Raw genomic sequence first — 22,182 nt, 5'->3', positions numbered from 1 at the left:
AGGGGCTTCGATAGTTATCACATCCGGCCGTGGGGAAAAGAATAATTGGAGATTAGCTGCCAAGGGCAGAGAAATGCTGCAGTTTACTACCCTGGCCGGGGGGTGTCAGTAGTGTGCCGATAAGTAAATATAGTTACTAAACAGAAGAAGCTGCGTGTCCTTCATAACAGCAAACATGGCGACTGCCACTAAAATTATTCAAAGGCTTCGAAATTTTCTATCAGGGGTAAGTGATTGAAACACGGTCTTGTGATGAATAACAGTCGGGAATAGCGATGACAAAGGAACGTTCAAACGCAGTGCACCGATGTATGTCGCAGGACAGGTTTAATTAGTCTGCAATTGAAAGTGTCTCTCATCTAGCTTTAGAGCAAACATGAACTGACAAGAAAAACATACTAATAGGAGTGTTATAATGTGGTGCTGTTATGTATATTTCAAGCATGACCTTCAAGCCAAACTCCAGCTGCGGTATGAAGAGATAGCAAAGAGGTGAGTTTTATATATCGGCCAAAATTACGAGACGATGAAGGATTAAGTTTGTATGCGCATAACAGACCATACACTATATGCAAATGATTATTCATGTCAAAATCATGCTTTATAAATAACGAATTCAGTATTTACAAATTCTTATCGAATGCTTATTTGGTGTGTATTTGTTATAAAGTGTTACCCAGTTTTTTTATATCATGGCCTATAAGGATTTTTCTTTAGTAAATGATTTTACTATTGCGTTAGTGGTCGTTAAGGTCATCACTGTAAAGATCATATTGACTTAACTTTTCCTGTAGAACGCAGCCACCACCTAAATTGGCCGTTGGGCCGAGCCATAAGTTTGCAGACAACTACTATTTCACCAGAGATGGACGCAGAGAATCCATGCCCGCCACAGTTGTCATGTCCTCACAGAAGGCGCTCACTGCCGGCAGGTAAACAATTCAAACCTCCAATGCTCTTTTTACCTCTGAAGCAATACATAGAAATTGAAATAATTATGTAAAAATCAGACCAATCATTTCTCCACTTGTTTTCCAGCCAAGCTGTTGCAGCAACAAAGCCTCCAGTGACACCCGGTGCAGTGTATAAGCAACCAGAGCTCTCCACTGACCAGCCGTACCTCTGATGAGCTTGACCAAAAAGGCCATTCAAGCATTAGCGACTCGTCCACCCCTAGAACCCCTGCAGAGATTAAATAAATTGTGTGGTTGTATATTACAAATGTCATAAATAAAACTGATTCAGTATTTTTGTTTGTCTATTTTGGTTTTAAATTGCATTTTTAGCTGTCATCCACTGTTTCCACTGCACATTATTGTATATACAACACAGGTCACATTGTTTTAGGGTCAATGACACTGTAATTAACTATAATTTTCCAGTACGTACAGATGATTTGCCTGGATTGTGTACATAGAGCAAATTCAAAGACATAAGAAAATGCAAACATTTCATCAATCACATTATTTTGCATTTTTATGAAAGTGACCTGAACATAATGAATTTATGATGCCGAAAGTGAATTGCATTAAAGATGAACTCACACATCTGGAAAAACTAACCCAAATATTTGCAGGTTTTTCACTTATGGACTGGTCATAGAGCTGAAAAGCCAAATAGAAATGAAATGTGGATTTAAATTAATTGACGCCATATTTTGGGTGCAGAATAACACTGTAGTATCACAACAGTGAAGAGAAATGTTGTAAGTTAATGATTTAACTATGTCAGTTGAAGATGCTAGTATAGAAATAATAATAAAATAAATAAATTGACATTTGTCGTTGTATCGTGTATATACAATGTAACTGGGGACAACTCCCCGTTTGCACGTGTTACAATGAATAAAGAAAATAGAATAGGAAAGCAAATAACATGAAAACTCCTAACGACTAAATTATGTAATGAAAATCGCGGCATTATTATCACACAACGTAGCAGCAGAGTCAGATATATTTTAAAAGTAAAAAGTGGCAGCAATGGAATGAGTTGTTCCTGCAACGCATGGATTGTGATCCATGTATCGACACAGAAAGATGACGTTTTGAAATTCCAATGTTTATTATTTGTATTTATTTTGTTTAGTTTTCGATGATGACTGATTTTTGTACATTCGTGGATTCTCATTCGATCCGTCCATTTTCTATTAGCTATATAATAATTTTTCCGGTTGCATGAATATCTTCAGACTAGTTTATCAAACAATTTTCGAAAGCAAATCCCTGAAATGCCTCTGACGTCATCTTTTCGCGCCGATTGTCAAGACTAGGACATCAACGAGCATGGGACACCTTGGAGGTTTATTTCTCTTGATATCTTGCTTCAGCCAAAATAACATTTTAGGTAAGTCCTTTGACTATTTAGGCGTGCTGTGCACTTCCTTATTTGTGTAGTGTGGTTTTTTTTTCGTGTTTGTTATTTCATGTACTGAAACGTGGGTACATAATCCTGACAGTTTGAATGAATATGTCACTTTAGCTGCTGCAAATGGCGTTTGGATTTCATCGTTTTTTTCAGTTTCTATTATCTAACAAGACGTTGAAACACACTTTATCGTTTTATTTTACTTTTTATGCAGAAAGATGACATGCGCAAACTTAACGCTAACGTCATTACTGACGTCACAGTGCGTCTCATTTCGATGGCACGTTACATTTCTTGAAAACATTGCAAACGGAAAAAAACAAACAAACAAAAAAAAAAACACTGACGTGAAGCATAACTCAATAGTGTGACTTACATGTAGCTTTATAAAATTGTGTTTGGTTACCTCTGAATAATTTTTAGTTGTACAATTATTTAAAGAAACCGTGAATGATGAGGGAACACGTTTGTTTAATTTTGAAATGGGATCAAATTAAAAAATAAGGCATTTCAGAATAGCACAATAATGAGACAAAACATAACAATAAAGAAAATGATTGGACGGTCCCAGTTCATCTTCAGTAATATTTTCTCCCCAAATTGCCAATATTTCACATTTATGAGAACAACTTTACATCGATTAAAAGAGTTAAAAGTGAAGTAAACTTGATGAGTCTTGCTCGCAGCTAGATGAGCTCATGTGATTGAAAATCATAATTTATACACCTCATCGTCTCTGTTGCTTGAGGGTTATCTGGTAAGATGTTTCATTATAATAAAAAGTTGTACATGTTTGGGGTTCTGCAGGTCACACGATCCCTGCTTGCCACGAGCAATTGGAGTTCAGGTGCAAAGATGGCTCGTGCATCCCAAGCGAAAAAGTATGTAACCGACACAGCGACTGTAATGACGGCTCAGATGAACACCATTGTGGTGAGTATGATACTTCCTGTGTGACACCAGAAACACAGGCACTGATGTTTGTGAGTTTAGAGTGCTCAGATTCAAATTAGTAATCATGCAAAACTAACATTTTCTCGTGTGCCACCCCTATTACTTCCCCCAAATTTGTATTCCGTTTCTGTGTGAGCAAAATCTTAATAATCCTCTTAAATGAATTCCAAAGGCACTTGTTGAACCCGTAATATCAAATCTACTGGCGCCACTTCTGCCTCACAGTTCTGAAGATCGGGGTTTGAATCTTGCCTGTGGCCCTCTGAAACACCTTCTTTCTTTCCCATGCATACTTTAGATGTAATTCGTACAGTATATAAAATGTATATTAATTGGGCAACACGATAGACTAATGGTGAGTGAAACAAAGCCATCATCATACTTGACATCACGCAAGACTTCAACCAATCGAGTTTTCTTTAGTGCTTATCATCATTATGGTTAGGGGTGGTCTGGAGCCTATCCCAGCTGACTTTGGGGGAGAGGCCGAGGACACCCTGGACTGGTTGCCAGCCAATCACAGGGTATAGATTAGAACAATGATTCTCTACCAGTGTGCCATGGCACATTAGATTGCCGTGTGAGATAATTCAGTGTGCCACGGAAAATTATCCAATGTCAATTATTTTGTCAAAATGTTGTTTATATTCTAACACAGTATCTTTATATTTTGTTACTTAATCTAAATGCTGACCATGTATAGTAACAGGCAAAACCATCCACCATCCAATTTTGTCAACCTTTGACTTCATTGGATAGGCTTGAGCATATCCTAGCTGATTTCGGTTTTACAACCTGGACCCAATTGTAGGGCTGGTACGGGCAACAATTCATTCTCGCATTGTACCTATGTAGAGTTAAGTCTTCAGTGGGCCAAACCTAACATGCTTGTTCTTGAAAAATCTAACCAAGGAAAAACCAACTAATCTGCTCTAAAATCTAATTAAAATGAATTGAATTTAAAAAAAAAAGGACAAAACAAAATAAAAGCCCGAGTTGAAATTCAAACCCAGAACCTAACTTTTTGGGGAATGTTTACGTGTGATATCGCCTTTAGAAAATCTGCTCACAAAACACCTTCAAATTAGAGTTAAATGGTATTTCTCACCGTTTGAATCAAGGATGTATGTAAGCCTTTTTGGGTTTAGCTGAATTTACCGAGATTTTTTGCAGGTCAGCTGAGGTGTAAGGAGGACGAATTCTCCTGCCTCAGCGGCAAACGATGTCTACCCTCACGCTTGTTGTGTAACGGCGTGGACGACTGCGGCGACGGCAGCGACGAGGACTCCTGTCCGACCTGCGCCTCTGGCCTCTTCTCCTGCGGGCCAGCCGACGGGTGTCTGCGCAAGCGCCGGCTGTGTGACGGACACATGGACTGCAAAGACGGGCGTGATGAGATCCTGGAGTTATGCGGTTTGAGGCGAGCCAACCGGCTGAGTGCTCCCTCTTGTGAGGCGTCCGAGTTTGAATGTGGTGACGGCCGGTGCATCCTCCACTCTTGGAGGTGTGACAACAACGCGGACTGCTCCGATGCCAGTGACGAGCTCAACTGTGGTAAGAGAAGGCTCTGCGATCTCTCTCTTTTGAGTCTAATTCTCCTTTTAACTCAGTTTTTTCATGCACTGTGGTGTCCAGGAGACCAGGTGATGGATCAATGTTAATGTTGGAGCTCGACAATGTTCATGGTATTGTTTGTATTGCTTTTGGAACGTGCAAAAAAAAAAAATCAATCTTTTAAAATGCTCATACTCGGCTCGGCTGTGATCGTTTGCCAAATCAGAAAAGGGTAAACTGCAATGTCACCAACGGTTATGATGTCATGCTACTTTGTGCAAAGAGCCCTTTAATTGGGCTGATTAATACATTGGTAAATATCAGCTATCATCTTTTGTATCCCCAAACATGCCATATGGGTTGGTGTTCTAACGCAAATGTACCTGGTAGCCAGCAGAGGGCGGCACAGTCCCACTGTGAGGTGCTCTAATGATTGATTTGTATGAATTCAATAAAATGTATCATACTGAGAGCTTTTCCCAATATTTGCTTCACCATGTGCCAGATGATTAGGTAAACAAATGTGAACATGGTATTCAATCATAATGTTGTTTTTGCAGTCATTGGCAGAAACCGCAGTATTAAAACACTCCCAATAATTTCTTTGTCCACCTGACGTGTCCTTTTCCAAGTTTTGTTAAGTAATGCACAGTACAACTCATCCTCTAGGTTGTCCTCATCACGGTGGCCCTTGCTTTGTTTTCATTATTCTTACTATATGTGCCAAAATTAAAACATCATTGAATGTTCATCATCATCATATTCATCTTTTATCATGGCAATAAAATGTGACCCAGTCCGCTCGTGCAAGCAACAGTGGGTTTTTTTTTTTTGTTTGTTTTTCTGTTAAACCGGCTTCATCCCGTCAATGCAATACTTCTTGCTAGTGCTGATGATGTCACATATGTCCTTGCAGAGCAGAACGAGTGTCTGGTCAATAATGGAGGCTGTTCTCATCGTTGTGTAGACACAGGGATGGGTTTCCACTGTGAATGTCCTGACCACATGAGGCTTGTCGGCAATAGTCACTGTGAAGGTGAGTGAGTCACTTCCTGGCCTGTCTCAATACATTTTGCAATGCAGTGTATTATGCTGCATATCTTCCACTCATTTATATTACTGCATAAGGAAAGCCCTTTTTTACTGCTCCAGCTGTTGTGAAATGCACGATATAAATAAAGTTGTATTGTATTGTATTCCATACTGCTGGAAAGTTGCAAATATCCTACTTGAACTGTCCAAGTGCAGACATCAACGGGCTCCAGTAATCGAAAGTAACCATAAAAGGTGTGAATTCCCAATTATTTCTGAAACCGCCCCGGTACCGGGGGAAAAAAAAATCGATTTACCCCTCCCACATGTTAAATAAATTTTAACTTATTAAAACACACTTAAAACAAACATGTTTGCTTAAGCGCCTGTTCTCACATCTGGTTTCAGTTGTTCAAATAAAATGAAGAGTGAGCTTAATTTAAACTGTTTAATTGTCACTCTCAGTTGAATATTACTGTAAAACGGAAATAAATTAAAGCATTGTGTATTCAAACAATAAAATATTCATCCAAACCGCATAATTTTATCTTGAGAAAGTCAGTTTGCTTAATGCTAAGACATAATTTGAACCACCGTAGACACTTTGCTAACAGAAATTAGCATAGATATCACAGTAATGATACATTTTTACTGTTTGTTACATACAAACAGAGTGTACAACACCACTCGCAGGCAAATATTCTCTGTTGGAATAACAAATAGCAGGCAATAGTTCTGCTTTTTTTTTTTTTTTCTTCCTCTTATTACACCGTATTCTTTCCAAAGATCTCAGCACTGCCCATCAAAGTTTCAGCTACTTACTAAGGACGCAACTCAAAGACTTGCCCATACTGTATACCATAAAAACCCATAAAAAAAAGAATTGCTTTAAAGTCAGCAATGGAGCGAGGGGCCTTAAACAATGAGCCGCAATATAGAGGCGCTCTCTGTATTAGTATTTGATTACTTTAGTGAGTCTTATGTTGGAAGTCTCAGACTAACAATTAACCCTTTGAAGCAGTTTTTGTTCAGAAGCACGGTAGCGAGTGGTGGAAGTCCACCTTACATCTATCCTTACACGATATTTCTGTTTCGTCACACAGAAGTGGACATGTGCCTCGAGAGCGACTATTGCGATCAAATGTGCCTTGACACTAATGGCACCCTTTCCTGTGGCTGCCTTGACGGATATCAGTTAACCCCTACAAGCCGAGACTGCAAGGCCAAAGGTAAGCAGCCCCCCCACTAGCCCACCCTCCTGTCAAATCCATTGGGATGGTAAATCATGTTTACAGCATCAACAATTGATTTCATCTCGTCATGGGCTAAACAATAAAAATGCCAGGTTGCTACACGGTTCCTGAAGTGTTAGGCAATAGAAGTGCAATCTGTCTTAAACAGAAAAGCGAGGCTCCAGCTGTTTGAACAAGATTTAACCATTGGCAATGTGTTTGCACAGCACCTTTGGTCAGTCATTGACTGTAGCAGGTTTGTTCAGGCACACTTGAATTGTGCAAAGAGCGGCTCCACCTTTTGAGTCTGACAACTTCCCTGTACGAATCCATCTGAAAACATTATCTTTCAGCCAAGATATTATCACGAAAAGCAACAGTTGTTTAACCCTTGCCTTTGACTGAGCTGATTGTGGGACTAGGACGCATCCATCCATTTGGTCCATCATTTGTCATCATTAGGGATGCGAGGTGGGTTACACTCTGGTGTGCCAGCTGGTAATTGCAAGGCACTTTTAGACAAACAAACATTCACTCTCACAAGAACACCCAAGGGCAAATTTTGAGCCTTCACTCATCTAAAATGCATACTTTTGGAGTGTGAGAGGAAGCCCACGCAAGCATGGGGAGGACGTACGAACTCCACAATGGAAGGCTGGAATGTGGATTCGAACCCGCAACTTCGGAACCGGAGGCGTATATATGGCATGACCAATATCCCGCCGTGCCACCCAGCCTCGAGTCTGTTGTCTGGAGTTGTGAGATGTTTCTAAGATCAGGCTTAATAGATCAATCAGTGGACATTGTATCTAAAAACAAAGGTCAGTGGAGAGTCAAAAGCAAAATCTATTCATTCCCCTAAACTGGTCTGGGAAAGAATTGCATATTTGTTCCAGAATCAGACTATTGCTAACCTAAAAGCGCTCAGCTCTAGTTTATGTGCTACTGTTGTGATTATTTATTGCTTTTTTTAAATCTCCCTAATGTACTTTATGTGCCCTCTAGGGGTTGATGCCCAGCTGCTTGTGTCCACATCTGAAGGAGTTGTTGCGATGGGCCTTGGTGGTGCAACATCCAGGATGTTGGCAGTACATGCAGCAGGACCGGGGCCCGTGGCAGCCTTGGCTTCTAAAAACATACTGTACCTGGCCCAGCAAGGACAGGGGTCCATTTACAGGTAACCTCGAGGAGAGTCCGCCCACACGACAGACCTAAACGTTATCAGACAGTGTGCGTTGATAGTTGAAGCAAACTCCTGCACAAGGACAAGTCAAATCCAATTGTAAACACACTGGGAGTTCTCGTAATCCGGTCTCTGGCTTACATCCGGTAGTGGCCATAGATCAAAGCAAATATAAAAGCCCAGACACATTTGGTCCTTATATACGCCACTTTGTTCTCTTCATTTATGGCTGCTGTCAATTATGACTGACAGAGGTGGGATTGCATGAATAATAGAGACTATATAGAACAAGTTTTACCTCCTCACGCTCTATAAATAGGTTTACATGTATTAAAATACACTATTTTCATTTTATAAAAATGTGTTTTTATGTGTAATTTCATTTGAACTTAAAGTAAAACACATATGCATACAGTCAAAAATACTGTTTTGTATTGTACTTTACGCAGTACATTACATGTTGTATTTAAGTTGATGTTAATGTGACGAATGTTGAGTCAAAGCCGACTAGTCGCTGATGACGTCATTGAGAATTGACGAGGAAGGAGGGAAATTCACCGGCATTGAACATCTCATGCACTTAATTCAGGCCGAGCGTACATAGTAGTCGAACACAAGAGCATGGATGTGATCAGGGTGCATGAGCTTCTGCAATTATAAATTATATACTATACAATCCAATACAATATTAGGTTTCTGAATATTTGACTGGAGCTTGACTTTTGTTTCGCTGTTTAGTCTGATCTATAACTTGACACCTTTCAGTGCTGTACTCCTTAGATTTGTTTTGATATGAATTTCAGGGTCCACCTAAGTGTAGAAGCCCAGGACGCCACGTTGGTACTAAAGATTCCCAGTCCTGTCTCGGGCCTGACCCTGGATTGGATCCATCATCTTCTGTACTGGACCACTTTGGAGAGTGATTCCATTTATGTCAGCTGGCTTGATGGCTCCCAGCAGCGCCAACTCATCACTGGACTGGACAAGCCTTGTGCACTTACGGTGGAACCTCTGCACGGGTAGGAAGGCTAGTTATTAGGATTTGAGGATTTTTTTTAATGAATATTTCTTTTACGTATAGGTTATCCCTGTGGCTGTTAATACTATGTACAGCGGATGTAAAATAAAATAAAATATTTTGTGAGATGAAAAGAATGGGACAAGAAATCATTGTAAACCTTTGGCCACCATTAATGTTTAACCTGAGCAAATCAGTTAAAAGAAAACTGATCTGGGAGGGTGTCAAGAGGCCAACAGCAACAAGCAACCACGGGGATTTGTGACATGTCCTGGCTATTTTCACCCGACGACAATCTCTTATCTTGATCATACTGAAAAATGGATGACAATCTGGTAAAACCAAGGCTGAATCTTTTTATGGCCACGATTACAAAAGATATGTAAAAACACACTACGTCTCACCAAAAGAACAACAAACAGTACCTACGATACAATACAATATGTAGTTTATATGGTGGTGGCAGTGCTTTAAAGCAGTTTTTCTTTTGGAAATAATGAGCTAATATGGTATTGCATCGTATGTTTGGACTAGTGGGCCTGCATACAACATGTTCGTGTAAGGAAAATTTCGGGCTTAACTTCCGTTTTATAGAGTCCTGATCATGCCGCTCACATTTTGACATCATAAGACCAAGACAATATCTAAGGAATGATCACCTGATGTGAATTTCCCTGCTCTTTTGGCTCCAAGTTCAGGTGGACTAAATTTACCTGTAAAGGTTCTAGTACATTTTCGATTCATTCTGAAATTTCAGCCGTTCGCCGAATTACCCAACATTTTTTGTGCGTAGCATGCATCATAAATAATGCTAACTAAACTACAAAACCCAAACACTTGTCTTTTCAAGCCTGCTTTTCTGGGCCCAGTGTGGCAACACACCCAAAATTGTGCGGGGGAGCTTGGATGGTCAGGACACGATGACTTTGGTCACTTCTCTGCTATACCACCCGGTTGCTCTTACTCTGGGTAAGTTTATAGACAGATCGATCCTTTAGTCATCCACTTGTGGAGTTTAAATGCAATGTCAATTGTGCAATGCAATGTTGGATATTTATTCCTTTTATAGAATTTTTTTTTTTTTTAAATAATGCAATTGCCTGCCATGAGATACATAATCTATTGGGATACAATATATTAAGACTCTAATGTTCTGTACAACATCATAACAGGAAAAAGTTTCTCATAATTAGCACCTCATGAAACATCTTGCATCTCACTCGAGTGCCTTTGAAGTTCCTCATAGTTTCCGTTTGATTTGGTTCCCCTCCCTAGATATGCCTCGCCAATTGCTGTACTGGCTTGATAGGGGCATGAGAAGTATCTCCAGAGTGGATCTGGATGGGCGTCACCGCAAAACAGTAGTTGAGTCAAACGGCTATCTGGATCAGCCTTTTGGTCTGGCGGTGTTTGAGGTAAACGGTGAAAACTGGAGTGTTAGGTGGAAATGTGAAAAACAAACACATTAAATGAATAAGGATCCATCCTTTTGCAACATTATGTCCAAAACGCTAGTAACCAAACAACTCACTGAACCATAATTCTTCTGTCTTTCTCCCTATAATGTGGTTCATATTTAATACAGAGCATTGTTTCTATTGGAAAAATAATTTGTGTAAATAATTGTGACATTTATTTCCCGTAAGCTTTTCGTACAAAGTACAAAAGTTAAAATAACTAAAATACATTTTTTCCTTCTTGCACCGTATGTCTTCTATTCAAGGGTCTTGTGTACTGGAGTGATCAAGTCACACACTCCGTCTGCAGAGCCAACAAGCACAGCGGCAGCGACTTCCAACTGCTTCTGACAAACGTCACCTCACCAGGCGGCATCGCCATCATTCAGCCTGCTCTTCAACCTAACGGTATGAGCAGTTAATAAAAAGCTGTTGTTATTCTGTGTTCCATCAACATATGAGGCGCTACTTTAAGACTAACCGTGTGTTTCGCTTGTGTGTAGGCAAAGCTGCGTGCGGCAACCCCAGGAGGATGTGCACGCACGGATGTGTTGTCGATCTCCTTCCCAAGACTCCCACCTTCCATTGTACTGAAATGGGGCGCAATGGATCTCAAGGCATTCCTGCTATTTCCTGCACCACTCTCGGGTCACGTTGGTCTGATCCTGGATTTGTTGGAATACTCTCGCTAATTGGTTAGCATGGCTTTTTTTTCCTTTAGCTTAAATTTTATTTTTGGTGGGGCAACGACTCTTCTAAGAAGATTGAGAGGAAAATAACAGCGATGATGCAATGACGTGTTCAGTGGTAAATTGTTAAAGGGGAAGTTCCATCCATTATCTGAACTGATTCTCCTCACAAGGGTCGCGAGGGTGCTGGAGCCGATACCAGCAGTCTTCAACCCACGACCTCTGCACTGTGAGGCCGTCGTACTGAACTAGTCGTCCACCACTGAAGGGGGAGTTAACCCCCAAAAAATTATTTGCATTTTCTATGCACCTTTACTTGTCTGAACATGGTGTTCTAATTAATTTTCAGTTTCTCGAATATGATGATTTACCAATTTTGCCCGTCAGTCCCCCGCCCTCCGGCCGCTATCTTGATACGGTTCCGGGCTCGACCCTCCGGCCTTTTTCATAAAAAAGTATTTTGTGCATGACGCCGTCGCGTGAGAGATGCTAACGGCACAGGTTTATTTAAAGATCATTTGCTAGCTAATTTACTATTCAAATCCCCTCAGCTTATTATGGGCTTATTTGTCTCCTTATTATTTGTCTCCTCCTTATTATTTGAATCATTTTCTTCTTTCTTCTTCATGAATGTGCCCAATGCAAGTAAGTACGTACTCTTGGTGTTTATAGGGATTGTGGTACTGCCCCTTCAGCTCTCCAACATCCCTCAATTAGTGGCCGATTATTTAACGCAAGACCCGCTGCCCTTGCTTTTAGATTGACCTGCTCAGGGAATGGGGCTGTGACAACGCTGTTGCCTTGGTTGCCAAGCTGAGTCCTAAACATTCACCATGCAAATGGAATGGTGCATTCATGCAGCTGTCGCGCGACTGATTACACAGAACACTAGTGGCTAAATATAGGAAGGCAACCGAGAAGCTGCCTTCTGCTTCTTGCCTCTGCTTTGCTTTTGACACTGTCCACTCTCAGCTTTTTGAGCTTCATTTTTCCCTTTATAGCAATCTGAATATTTCCCCAGTTAAAGAAGAAATTCTAAGTTGTGTCATACATGTCAACTTTGTCACCCAAGCCTCTATGAGCATTTGTGACTGTTGTGTGCGTGTGTTTCTACCAGTGTTCCTCAGTGTGCTGCTGGTGGGATCGATTCTGTGGTGGTGGAGAGAGGAGCTGCGGCCCGCCAGGAATCTGACCGTGTACAGCTTCTCGCTCAAAGAATACCAGGACCCCCTCATTCAGGGTCCACATGCATGTCTCAGCAAGGCAAGAGAGCACACGCGCAAACAATATGGGAGAAATATCATTTCACATAAGCTTGTTAGATATTTGAAAGGGCATCACTGAAGTGTTGATTGTCACCATGTCACTACAATACACTCACGTGAGATCAGTTCTCCCCTTTGAAATGAATCGAAATGCCATTGATACGTTACAGCCCTCACACCCCCAAAAAACATTTTTGTTATGCTTTTGAAGAAGAAAAATGGCACATGATGGTACAATATGAATATATAAACAGTAAAATGTTAAAAAAAAAAGTGCTGTGCTTTGGAAGCTGTACATTGTATGTTTGTAACATTGAGGTTTTGTTGCTGCCTGCCTAGGCCAGGTATTTTTTGAAACAGAGGTTCTTAATCTCAATGGGTCCAACCTGGTTAAATTAAGGCCAAATAAAAAATATAATTAAAAAAATAAAAAACAAAGTGAACAGTTGGTGTATGCGTACTTGACATGACAAAACTTATTGTCCTGTATAAACCGCTTACAATCGTCTCATGTTTCTCTTTGTTAATGTCGTCATTGTTTTCCCGAGCAGTTTCCAGATGTTTCCTGAAAGTTTTTTTCCCCTCCATTTGGGCGGGGGTTAACTATGTGAGCTAATACCTTGGGGGGAACCGGCAAGGACACGCCTAACCACGAGTAAATGAGAAATCATCAGTCCGACTTTGGGCTGAACAGAAGCGGAGTTAATATTCGACATAATCCCAAATAGAGCCATACAATTAAGGTCGGGAACTACACTACTGTACATGAAACATTTTGGTACCCATTTATTGACATGATTGACAAAAGACCACTACAGTCTCCAACTTCGTCAAAAAGGATACAGTTGGCCATTGCTATATCGCAGTTCACGTTTTTGTTAATTGACTGCATTGCAGCGATTATTTTTCCACGTGGACCGTTACTACAGAATCTCATAGCAATAGGTGTGAGCTAGGAGGAAAGTGTGTGTGAGAAAGTGTGCGTTGAAGACAGAATATCCAACGATTGGGATCATTTCACACTTGATAAAATGAGCTCAATCACTTACAGTCGTGTTTTTTTCGCAATAGCACAACAGTGATGGCAAATCATAAGAATATGGTCATATACATTTTTATTATGTATGGACGTGGTACACAAGTGACAATAAGTCAACAATATTAAATGGGTAAAAAAAGTGTACACCATTGCAGTACATTAACTGTGTTTACTCATGTTTGAAAATGTCACAATTTTTTTTTTTATTATTAACAATGGTTTACTGTTTTGTATATATTTTTTGTGACATTTTTAAATGTTAAAACTGCAATGCATTAAGTCTAAATGGAACAGCACACAAATTTTTCCTCCATTCTTATACGTCCAGCATGCATCATGAAAGCGATGCATGACAGTAAATAACATTTAATTCTTACTTCAAAAAACCTTTTCACCCTGGAATGGATTTAATCAATTTGTCAAGTTGAGGAGCAGAACTTGCAGACATGACACGGAAGTTGAAAAGTAAAAGTCTTTATCTACAAAAATAAAAAATAACAGTAAGAAGGGTTTGATGAAGAAAGCATGGAATCTCAATTCAACCTTCTACTCTATTGTGTTTATTCCAAAAGTGAGTTGAGTGTTTTCTTTAACAAAGTGTCCCATAAATGCCGTTTGACTCTTCTATGCCAGTCTTAAAAGCTTAATGCGGTTCACTATGTCAACTAAGCCATGCCATCTCCTCCGCCAGGAAACTCTTAAGCTGGACTTGGACTTGAATGAAGACACTGGCTGTGACACAGATGGCCGGACGCCTCTGCCCCACATCGTCACAACACCCCGGCGAGCTGCTGCGACGACCAGCCGATAATTCGACTGTGGCCCAGTTCTCATTGCGGGTTCCAAAAAGAACTGACTTTAGGTTTTCAATACGTGTTTTGACGAGCCAAAATGTCATTCGCACATTGGCTTTGATTACTTTCACCTCTTGACTTGACTTGTACTTAGAAAAGTCATAGGAATGCTCTCAAGGCCTTTTTGTTTCTTGATTCTAAAGTTTATTGCTCAAAACTTAGCAGCAGTGTTTTAGCTGTAGCTCTGATGCAGGTAAATCTTTTTCATTAAGTGCTGAAATCTGCTTGTCTTGGTTTGATACTTGAAAATGTTCAACTCTGACCCCAGGAATTAATGTTCTCACTTGTGAGGTTTGTCTCATTTTTTGCTGTTTTTTTTTCAGTGGCAGTTGCAAAACCTGCGCTGGAACTTATACTGGAAATTTATACCTTAAGTGTTTCTTTTTTTTTTTTTGTAATGATTTGTGCGAAGTGAAGGTGCCTTCACTCCTGAATATCGACATACATTACGGTTCTTTAAATGTTACATTGTTTTCATTGCCAAAATAGCATCCAATTTATAATCATGTCATCTCAGAGATGTTTTGATAAGCATCTTGTGACTCACAGTTGTTATTGTGTGCAGTTTTCTGTTTGTTTGGTCTTCACTTAATACCAAGCGGGACTCTCACTTTGCATGCGGAACAGACTGCTATGTTTCTCTATACAAGCTTTGTTGTTTGAAAATTGTGAGTTTGCTTGATATTTGTTAAAATTGCATTGAGCATACCAATCGGATCAGTCTGAAACTAAGCATCAACAAAATTATGGTACAAACTGCTGTTTTGTAATTTATTAAGAGAGGCTTTTATTTACACATGTGCTGTTGCACTTTTCTATTTGCACCATGAATGAAACTGACTGTAAAAAAAAAAACAATTCTATTAAAGTTGTGTTTTTTCTTGGGTATTTCTTTCTCTTCATTTCCTGGTATACAAATACATCCTTGTAATCACACAACATCCTGTTGATTGTGAAAACACTTTCCTGTGTTTCTGATCCTAATCGGTAATCATGTTATTCAAAACAAAAACTCGCTAGTTGTGTCCTAGATCATGCTTTTGGTTTGTTTCTACACGCTCCTTGGTTAGCCACCCTATATGTGGTGTGCCTCAGGATTCCTTTTTGGGACCACTGGCATTGCTTTATTGCTGTTGACCTGTGATTCCTCTTTTGAATATGATTACCTTGTGCCTGGCTTCTTCTATGTCACTTTCTGGAACCTAATGAGAATAAGCGATTCAGAAAATGGATTGATGAACCTGGTCCAGTAAGTCATATTGCATATTTCCTGTCATCCACTCACCTGGGCTGCTTGATGTGGTTTAAGTTAAGCATCTCTAGTTTTACCCAACATAAGCGTGAAGCAAGAGGTACTGTTTAAATTGCTCGGGTTTTTCTGCAAAAATAAAGTGTTGGTTGTGATGTCATCATCAATAAAGCATGCATGGTCATGGTTCATAAAGCTAATATATTCAGCAGCAAAGCTTGCCCGGAAGCTGTCTTGAGAGCAGCGGTAACACACTGTCAGCCTTGTTCACATTTTTTTTTTTTTTTTAAATTTCATGTTTTTTTAAAATAATATTTTTGTGCTTTGAGTAGCATGCAAAATGGTTCAGATGAAGTTGAAAATATAATCTCAACCATAGGGGGGAGTATTTAGGTTCAAACAAACATGCAAAGCTAAGAGAACAACAAAAGCTTCTAGGAATTATTAAAAGAACATATATTGACAATATTTAAGCACATTTACAAACAAAAGATCCAAATGCATTTTAAATTATCTTTCCAAATTTACTGACATTGAAAATGATGCTTTAATCAAAGGTGTGGGCATCAAATAGAGGAGCGCTATAAAAAATAGTAAAAATATTGTCTTGATTATAACTGTGTTGTTGTCTCAGTTCCAGCTGCATGTTGCCTGTAGGTGACACACCCTCATGTACAATCACTGATCCTTGGACTTAGTCATGATAAACATCAGTATTATTATATCATTATCATTTCTTCACGGGAAACCACTGAAGTAATGTAGCTAGAAATGGATTTTTTTTTAAAAATGGAGGCGGTCTCACATTTGTGAAAGATGGGGAATCCCTCCACAACTGTGAATATATATAATTGCGTTCTTATAAGTTTTAGACAAAAATGGGAATATCTGATTTTAAAGGGGAACAGTTGAAAGCACAGGCCCTCATCTGGCCCTTTGTGTTAGCCCTTGGAAATCCTTAAATCAACTTTGTTTGCTAATCCCTGCCACTCCCACTATATTTACAACTTCTTAAGGAAACCTGGAGACTCACCAATAAGATTAGGTGGCTCAAACGTTTACTCCTGGTGACTGTTCTTACTAACACATCAAAAGTCTTTGTGTCCTCAGCGAGGTGACTGCGCAGGAAGATAGTCCCCAGTAAACAGGAAAGACTGTCTTTTCTTACATATCGGTGCAACCAGGAACACATGGATTTTTTTTTTTTTTTGACCACTCTGCAAGTTAACATGTGCCGTGACGCTCACTTTCCTGCCGGATTTCCTGTTGTGCTTTTCTCCTTTTTTTGTTCGGTGTCGCCAAGGCTGACTTCCTGCTTTTAACTGCAGGAGCAATGGCTGTAGACTGCGCTCAGCAGCAGAGACGTCTGCAAAGCCGACGAAGCACGATCAACTGCCTGTCAAAATGCGGAGGAGACAAGAAGACGTTTCCGTTTTCTCAGGAAAATGCAGTGAAAGCGTGGAGCTCTCTGGAGAACCTGGACGCTCCTGAGTGCCCTGCTGGGGAAGAGAAACCCAAACAGCATCATTGCATCAAAGTTAACGTGGGTGGCAAACTTTTCCACATCCCCAAAAAGTGCGCCATGAAATATCCTCACACTCGCATCGGCTCCCTGGCGGCAAGCACAGACAGAGCCCGACTCATCACACTCTGCGATGACTACTCAGTCAAAAACAATGAATTCTTCTTTGATCACGATCCTGCTTTTTTCCACCACATCTTCCATTTTTATGCCAGCGGAGAGCTGTGGGTCATCCGAGAAATGTGCCCGATCAACTTTGAGGAGGAGATTGCATACTGGGGCTTGAGCCTAAAGGACACCACGCGCTGCTGCTGCATGGTGTTTGAGGAGAAGGTGGATGAAATGAAGGACAACCTGAAGGTGGAAAGGGAACTGCTGGCTGAGATCGAGGTCAAGTATGACGAGGAGCTATTCGAGGATATGTTGTTTGGGAAGATTCGAAAAAGCCTTTGGGACATCGTGGAGAATCCTTACTCTTCAATTCATGCCAAAGCGTTCAGCGTGCTTTCCAACCTCTTTGTTCTCTTTTCTATCGTGGCAATGTCCCTCAACACGGTGGAGGAGCTTCAAAACTATCGAGTTGGGGGAAAACCCCCCATGGAGTGGGTGGAGATCGTCACCATTGTGTTCTTTGCTTTGGAGTATTTAACTCGCCTTGCCACCACGCCAAACCTCCAAATCTTTTTGAGCAGTGGGCTCAACTTTGTAGACATGGTGGCAGTCATGCCTTATTTCGCCCAGATCATCTTGGAAGCCGCTTTTGGCTCGGGGGTGGACGGCAGCACGCACGAGGACCTCAGGACCCTGGCGAGTGTCAGCAAGTTAAGTCATGTCCTTAAAGTAGTCAAACTGCTGAGGATCTTTCGCATTTTAAAGTTAGCCCGCCACTCAACCGGCATGAGGGCCTTCGGGTTCACGCTGCGCCAATGTTACCAGCAGGCCTCGTGCATTTTGCTCTTCATTGCCATGGGAATCTTTACTTTCTCTGCTCTCCTGCATTCGGCCGAGAGGGAGACGGAGGGTTCGCCCATCAGCAGTATTCCGTACGCCTGGTGGTGGGCTGCAGTGAGTATAGATACTGTAGACATACACCGGTATTTATCATCAGGTGAAGTGATTATTTGACAACTTCCTTTCTGGAACAAGTTGAGGGAATGTTCTGCGTAGCACCAACTCGAAGAGCAGCCAGTGTCTATTGCAGGGGTGGGCAAACTTTTTAATTGGCGGGCCACAATGGGTTCTAAAATTTGACAGAGAGGCCTAGGAGCAGATGGATGGAGTGTTTTGGTAATCGCACCTCATCGGAGAAAAAAAATACATTTAATTTAGAATGAAAATGAACAAAAGCATGACAACGAAATATCTGTGTTTGACACACCACAGTGTTTAGAAAATAAAACATTAACAAGGTTTATTCATTTAATTTTTTTCAAATTCGGCGGGCCAGATTAAAACGTCTAACGGGCCGCATGTGGCCCCCGGGCTGTAGTTTGCCCACGCCTGGTCTATTGGATGTATGGGAAAAAAAACAAAAAAAAACTTTGCAAAGATTGCAAGATAATGCGCATTTTTTTGCGACAGAGGAAACACATTTTTTTTAAATGTGCGTTTACTTCCTGGTCAGTTTGGCTACTCTAGCCTCTGATGGTCCTCTTTTGTTTAGCACACGCTCCAGATGTCTTTTGTTTGTTTGAATACCGTGCTTAATATCAAGAAGTGATTTTATGTCTTTCTATTTCAAGCCAAGTTCAAAGTAAAATAAAAAAAAAAACGCATCTTCTTTGTTGCTTTCATTTATTTGTAAAGATGACCCGGAAGTACATAAGTGTTTTGAATGAAACATTTTTATGAGAAGAAATAACTCGGCCGTTCCTTTTTTTTTTCTATCTTAGGTCAGCATCTCCACTGTGGGCTACGGGGATGTGGTCCCCGTGACGATCCTAGGCCGCATCGTGGCCTTTGGCTGCATCTCCTTCGGAATCATCTTGAACGGAATGCCCATCTCCTTCCTTTTTAACAAATTCTCAGATTACTATGCAAAACTAAAGGCCCAAGAGTACAACACAATCTCGGCCCAACGGCGCTTGCAGCTCAGCAGGCGCCTTCGGCACAGGATGGACACGTGGTTTAACCCCAGAGAGGGAGAGGACAGTCGTTCCGAAGCATCCAATGACATTCCTCATTCAACCGATGGTTGAGAAGCAAAGTTCCAACTTGAGTTTTGAAATAATCAGTGCCTGTACATGAAAGGAACTATGTGTGATGATGACAATAGTGTATATATAAACAATACATTCATTGTCTACATAAATTACAATAAGGACCAATTCTTAACTATTTCTTTGAAGCATTATAAAAAGTAATTTGTGGGAAACTTGATAATACCACTCAACACTTACGATAGGGTAAGAATTTGTAAAAAAAAAAAAAATGCCATCCATAACTATGGACTGATATTTAGTACTTACGCCAGCGAGAAATATGTGTTTAAGAAATTGTTGTACAGTTGACATTATTTAAAATTGACAGTGCGCAAAATGAACCAACATATATGATGATTTTGTAACTGGTTTGATCTCTAACATGTGCAGACTGAAGTAAAGCGGGCAGGGAAGCTACACTGCATACAGGCTGGTCTGGAATTATAAGATGTGGCTGATCGTTTTTACGTGATTGGCAATAAAAGACAGTCATTAACTTTGATCCCGATTGATGGCTGATCGATCGGAGCGCCATTCCTGTACATTATATTCTATTTCAAAACATGATTCGAACGGGATCTATTGATTGAAGAACAAATTCGGCCTGTTCTTCTCATGTTCTGTTTTCCTCCATGTCTCGCTTTTTCTTCTGAATGACGTCAAGAGTGATCCTGTCAGGTTTTCCGAGGGAAATATACTGCATGTATAACATGTGCTGGTGTCATCCTCAAAATGGGAGGTTTCAACTGCTCTACCCACCCCACCTTCCCTGGGATCTTTGGCACCACAAGACAATCTTAGCACATGCATTGCTGGCATGAGTTAATGTTGGAGTGGTGTAAAAAAAAAAAAAAAAAAAGGGTGGGGGTCACAAGTCTGGCTTAAGGCGCTGTGTTAATGTGTACAGGGCCAGGCAAGAATTTGTGGTATCTTCCTACACCAGTGCAAGGCAGAGCAGCTTGGCATATTTAAAAAGTGGCGTTTTTCATCATTATGGGCACGAACACAGCTGACTTTTGTCACAAACTAATAGTCCTTGACATGGTGGAAGAAGACACTAATTTGCTTGAGAGCTGCGGCAGGTTGAGGCACACAAAGCAGATCTGCAAGCTGTAACTGAAAGCAGCCCTACATGGGTGGTCGATTAGCCAATCAGATCACAGATCTGTGAAGTGGACACTTGGAGACTGCCTTCCACCGCAAACGTTGGCGCGGAATTTTATCTCTGAAAGCATAGAATTTAAATGGAAGGCAACGCCAAGCCCACTCATTTGAAATTTCCTTGTTTTTTTAACCAAACATGTCCAATGGAAAGCGAGGCTGCTGAACGTCCCCATGCGTCTGCACGGCAAATGATTGACATACTTCTTCAGTCGTGCCTTTTGCCACAACAGTCTCAGACAGTACTATTCTTGTCGTGGGTGTGACAAATAATAATCAAAGTCAAGTGAGAGGAATAAAATAGGGCCAGAGAGGGATGATTTACTTTTTTAGCTCTCGACCGATATTGAGTTTTTAAGGCCAATGCTGTTTTTTTGGCAGGAAAGTAAATAAAGATTATCGATTAATCAACCTTTTAATTTAAAATATATTATGCATAAAATAAACGGCGCTGGGATAGGCTTCAGTACACTTTGTGAGGATGAAGGGCTAACATAATGAAAGGATGGATGGTTTTGAGGACATTAATCCTTGTCTTATGTGTGTTTGTGTTCCCATGCAGTAGTTGAACATGTGTCACATTTAACACACTTGTTTGATTTATGTTGGACTGTTTTTATTTTACTGGCTTAATTTTGAACAAACCACAACTTTAGGGTGAGTGTAAAATAGTGACATTCAATGTCAATTCCTTGCACACTTGGTTGTAAAAAATTATATTCACTTTGTGTTAAATGAATGACCTTATCAACGCATTTTCCTTGCGTACATTGAAGCATCGATTATTGCATGGACTCGTGTGTAATAAATAATGAAACCAGTCTTGCTTTATTTAATTAATAAATACAACATTTAATTAATTAATGACAATTTTAATGAAACAAGGTGCATTTATTTATTTATTTAATTGTGGCACTTTCAAGTCATCCACATGAGAAAGCCTGCACTGTAAAAAATGAGGAGCGATATTGACAAGAAGAGTTTCTGAGTACATTTTAAAAATTCAATACAATTAAAAAGTCACTCCAAGTTTGAACCCACTACACGTTTTTGTACACACAAAGGAGCTCAATGCGGTAGAGGATCGAACCCATTACCGCAAGGTTGGAAGACGGCCACTCTACAACTGTGGATTGCCACTGCTACGGTGTATAAATATTATTTTGGTGTCAGGTGCAAATCCCCGAATCCTACCAGCTGTTTTTGGCTTCGTTTTGGAGATAGTACCAGGAATATACTCACTCTTCGTCGCAGACCGGTGGAGCAGGTGTAGCGCAGCCGTCTCCAAAGTTAGAGGTTGTCGCTTCAGTCCTGAATCACATTGAATAAACGTGTATCAAATGGGCAATTCGAAAAGCTAACTTCCCCGTGGCTGTTGTTTTATTCAATAAACGAGTGAAATTTACTC

The 22,182-nt window shown here is 40.5% G+C and overlaps 3 protein-coding genes across 3 annotated transcripts; all 3 read left to right on the top strand.

Moving 5' to 3' along the window:
- Window positions 1-71: 71 nt before the first annotated feature.
- On the top strand, window positions 72-1,249 carry ndufa7 (NADH:ubiquinone oxidoreductase subunit A7). Its single transcript, XM_088313528.1, has 4 exons — window positions 72-226; window positions 443-492; window positions 795-932; window positions 1,039-1,249. Exons 1-4 carry the CDS (start codon window positions 176-178, stop codon window positions 1,124-1,126), a joined length of 327 nt encoding a protein of 108 aa, XP_088169654.1. The 5' UTR covers window positions 72-175; the 3' UTR covers window positions 1,127-1,249.
- A 955-nt stretch (window positions 1,250-2,204) lies between these two features.
- On the top strand, window positions 2,205-15,529 carry LOC148324250 (low-density lipoprotein receptor). The gene is made up of 13 exons (XM_088312779.1): window positions 2,205-2,343; window positions 3,172-3,297; window positions 4,492-4,872; window positions 5,789-5,908; window positions 7,008-7,133; window positions 8,142-8,313; window positions 9,123-9,338; window positions 10,188-10,306; window positions 10,613-10,752; window positions 11,061-11,202; window positions 11,298-11,489; window positions 12,601-12,746; window positions 14,479-15,529. Exons 1-13 carry the CDS (start codon window positions 2,283-2,285, stop codon window positions 14,596-14,598), a joined length of 2,061 nt encoding a protein of 686 aa, XP_088168905.1. The 5' UTR covers window positions 2,205-2,282; the 3' UTR covers window positions 14,599-15,529.
- A 1,352-nt stretch (window positions 15,530-16,881) lies between these two features.
- LOC148324249 (potassium voltage-gated channel subfamily V member 2-like) lies at window positions 16,882-21,595 on the top strand. Its single transcript, XM_088312780.1, has 2 exons — window positions 16,882-18,477; window positions 19,305-21,595. The coding sequence occupies exons 1-2, from the start codon at window positions 17,224-17,226 to the stop codon at window positions 19,608-19,610; spliced, it is 1,560 nt and encodes a 519-aa protein (XP_088168906.1). The 5' UTR covers window positions 16,882-17,223; the 3' UTR covers window positions 19,611-21,595.
- The last annotated feature ends 587 nt before the right edge of the window (window positions 21,596-22,182 follow it).

This window comes from Idiotropiscis lumnitzeri, chromosome 13, assembly GCF_059441095.1.
Source record: "Idiotropiscis lumnitzeri isolate Australia: NSW breed Sydney's pygmy pipehorse chromosome 13, RoL_Ilum_1.0, whole genome shotgun sequence".
In the NCBI taxonomy this organism is placed as follows: Eukaryota; Metazoa; Chordata; class Actinopteri; order Syngnathiformes; family Syngnathidae; genus Idiotropiscis; species Idiotropiscis lumnitzeri.
The sequence above is the reverse complement of the archived record's forward strand: the minus strand, read 5'-3'. Positions and strand labels throughout refer to the sequence as shown.

Bases quoted from the DNA above. Each gene is read 5' to 3' on its own strand.
- ndufa7 (XM_088313528.1), top strand. From the start codon at position 176: ATGGCGACTGCCACTAAAATTATTCAAAGGCTTCGAAATTTTCTATCA. The intron at 227-442 runs GTAAGTGATTGA...GTATATTTCAAG, and splicing joins TTCGAAATTTTCTATCAGGG to CATGACCTTCAAGCCAAACT. The intron at 493-794 runs GTGAGTTTTATA...CTTTTCCTGTAG, and splicing joins TATGAAGAGATAGCAAAGAG to AACGCAGCCACCACCTAAAT.
- LOC148324250 (XM_088312779.1), top strand. From the start codon at position 2,283: ATGGGACACCTTGGAGGTTTATTTCTCTTGATATCTTGCTTCAGCCAA. The intron at 2,344-3,171 runs GTAAGTCCTTTG...GGGGTTCTGCAG, and splicing joins CAGCCAAAATAACATTTTAG to GTCACACGATCCCTGCTTGC. The intron at 5,909-7,007 runs GTGAGTGAGTCA...TTCGTCACACAG, and splicing joins CGGCAATAGTCACTGTGAAG to AAGTGGACATGTGCCTCGAG.
- LOC148324249 (XM_088312780.1), top strand. From the start codon at position 17,224: ATGGCTGTAGACTGCGCTCAGCAGCAGAGACGTCTGCAAAGCCGACGA. The intron at 18,478-19,304 runs GTGAGTATAGAT...TTTCTATCTTAG, and splicing joins ACGCCTGGTGGTGGGCTGCA to GTCAGCATCTCCACTGTGGG.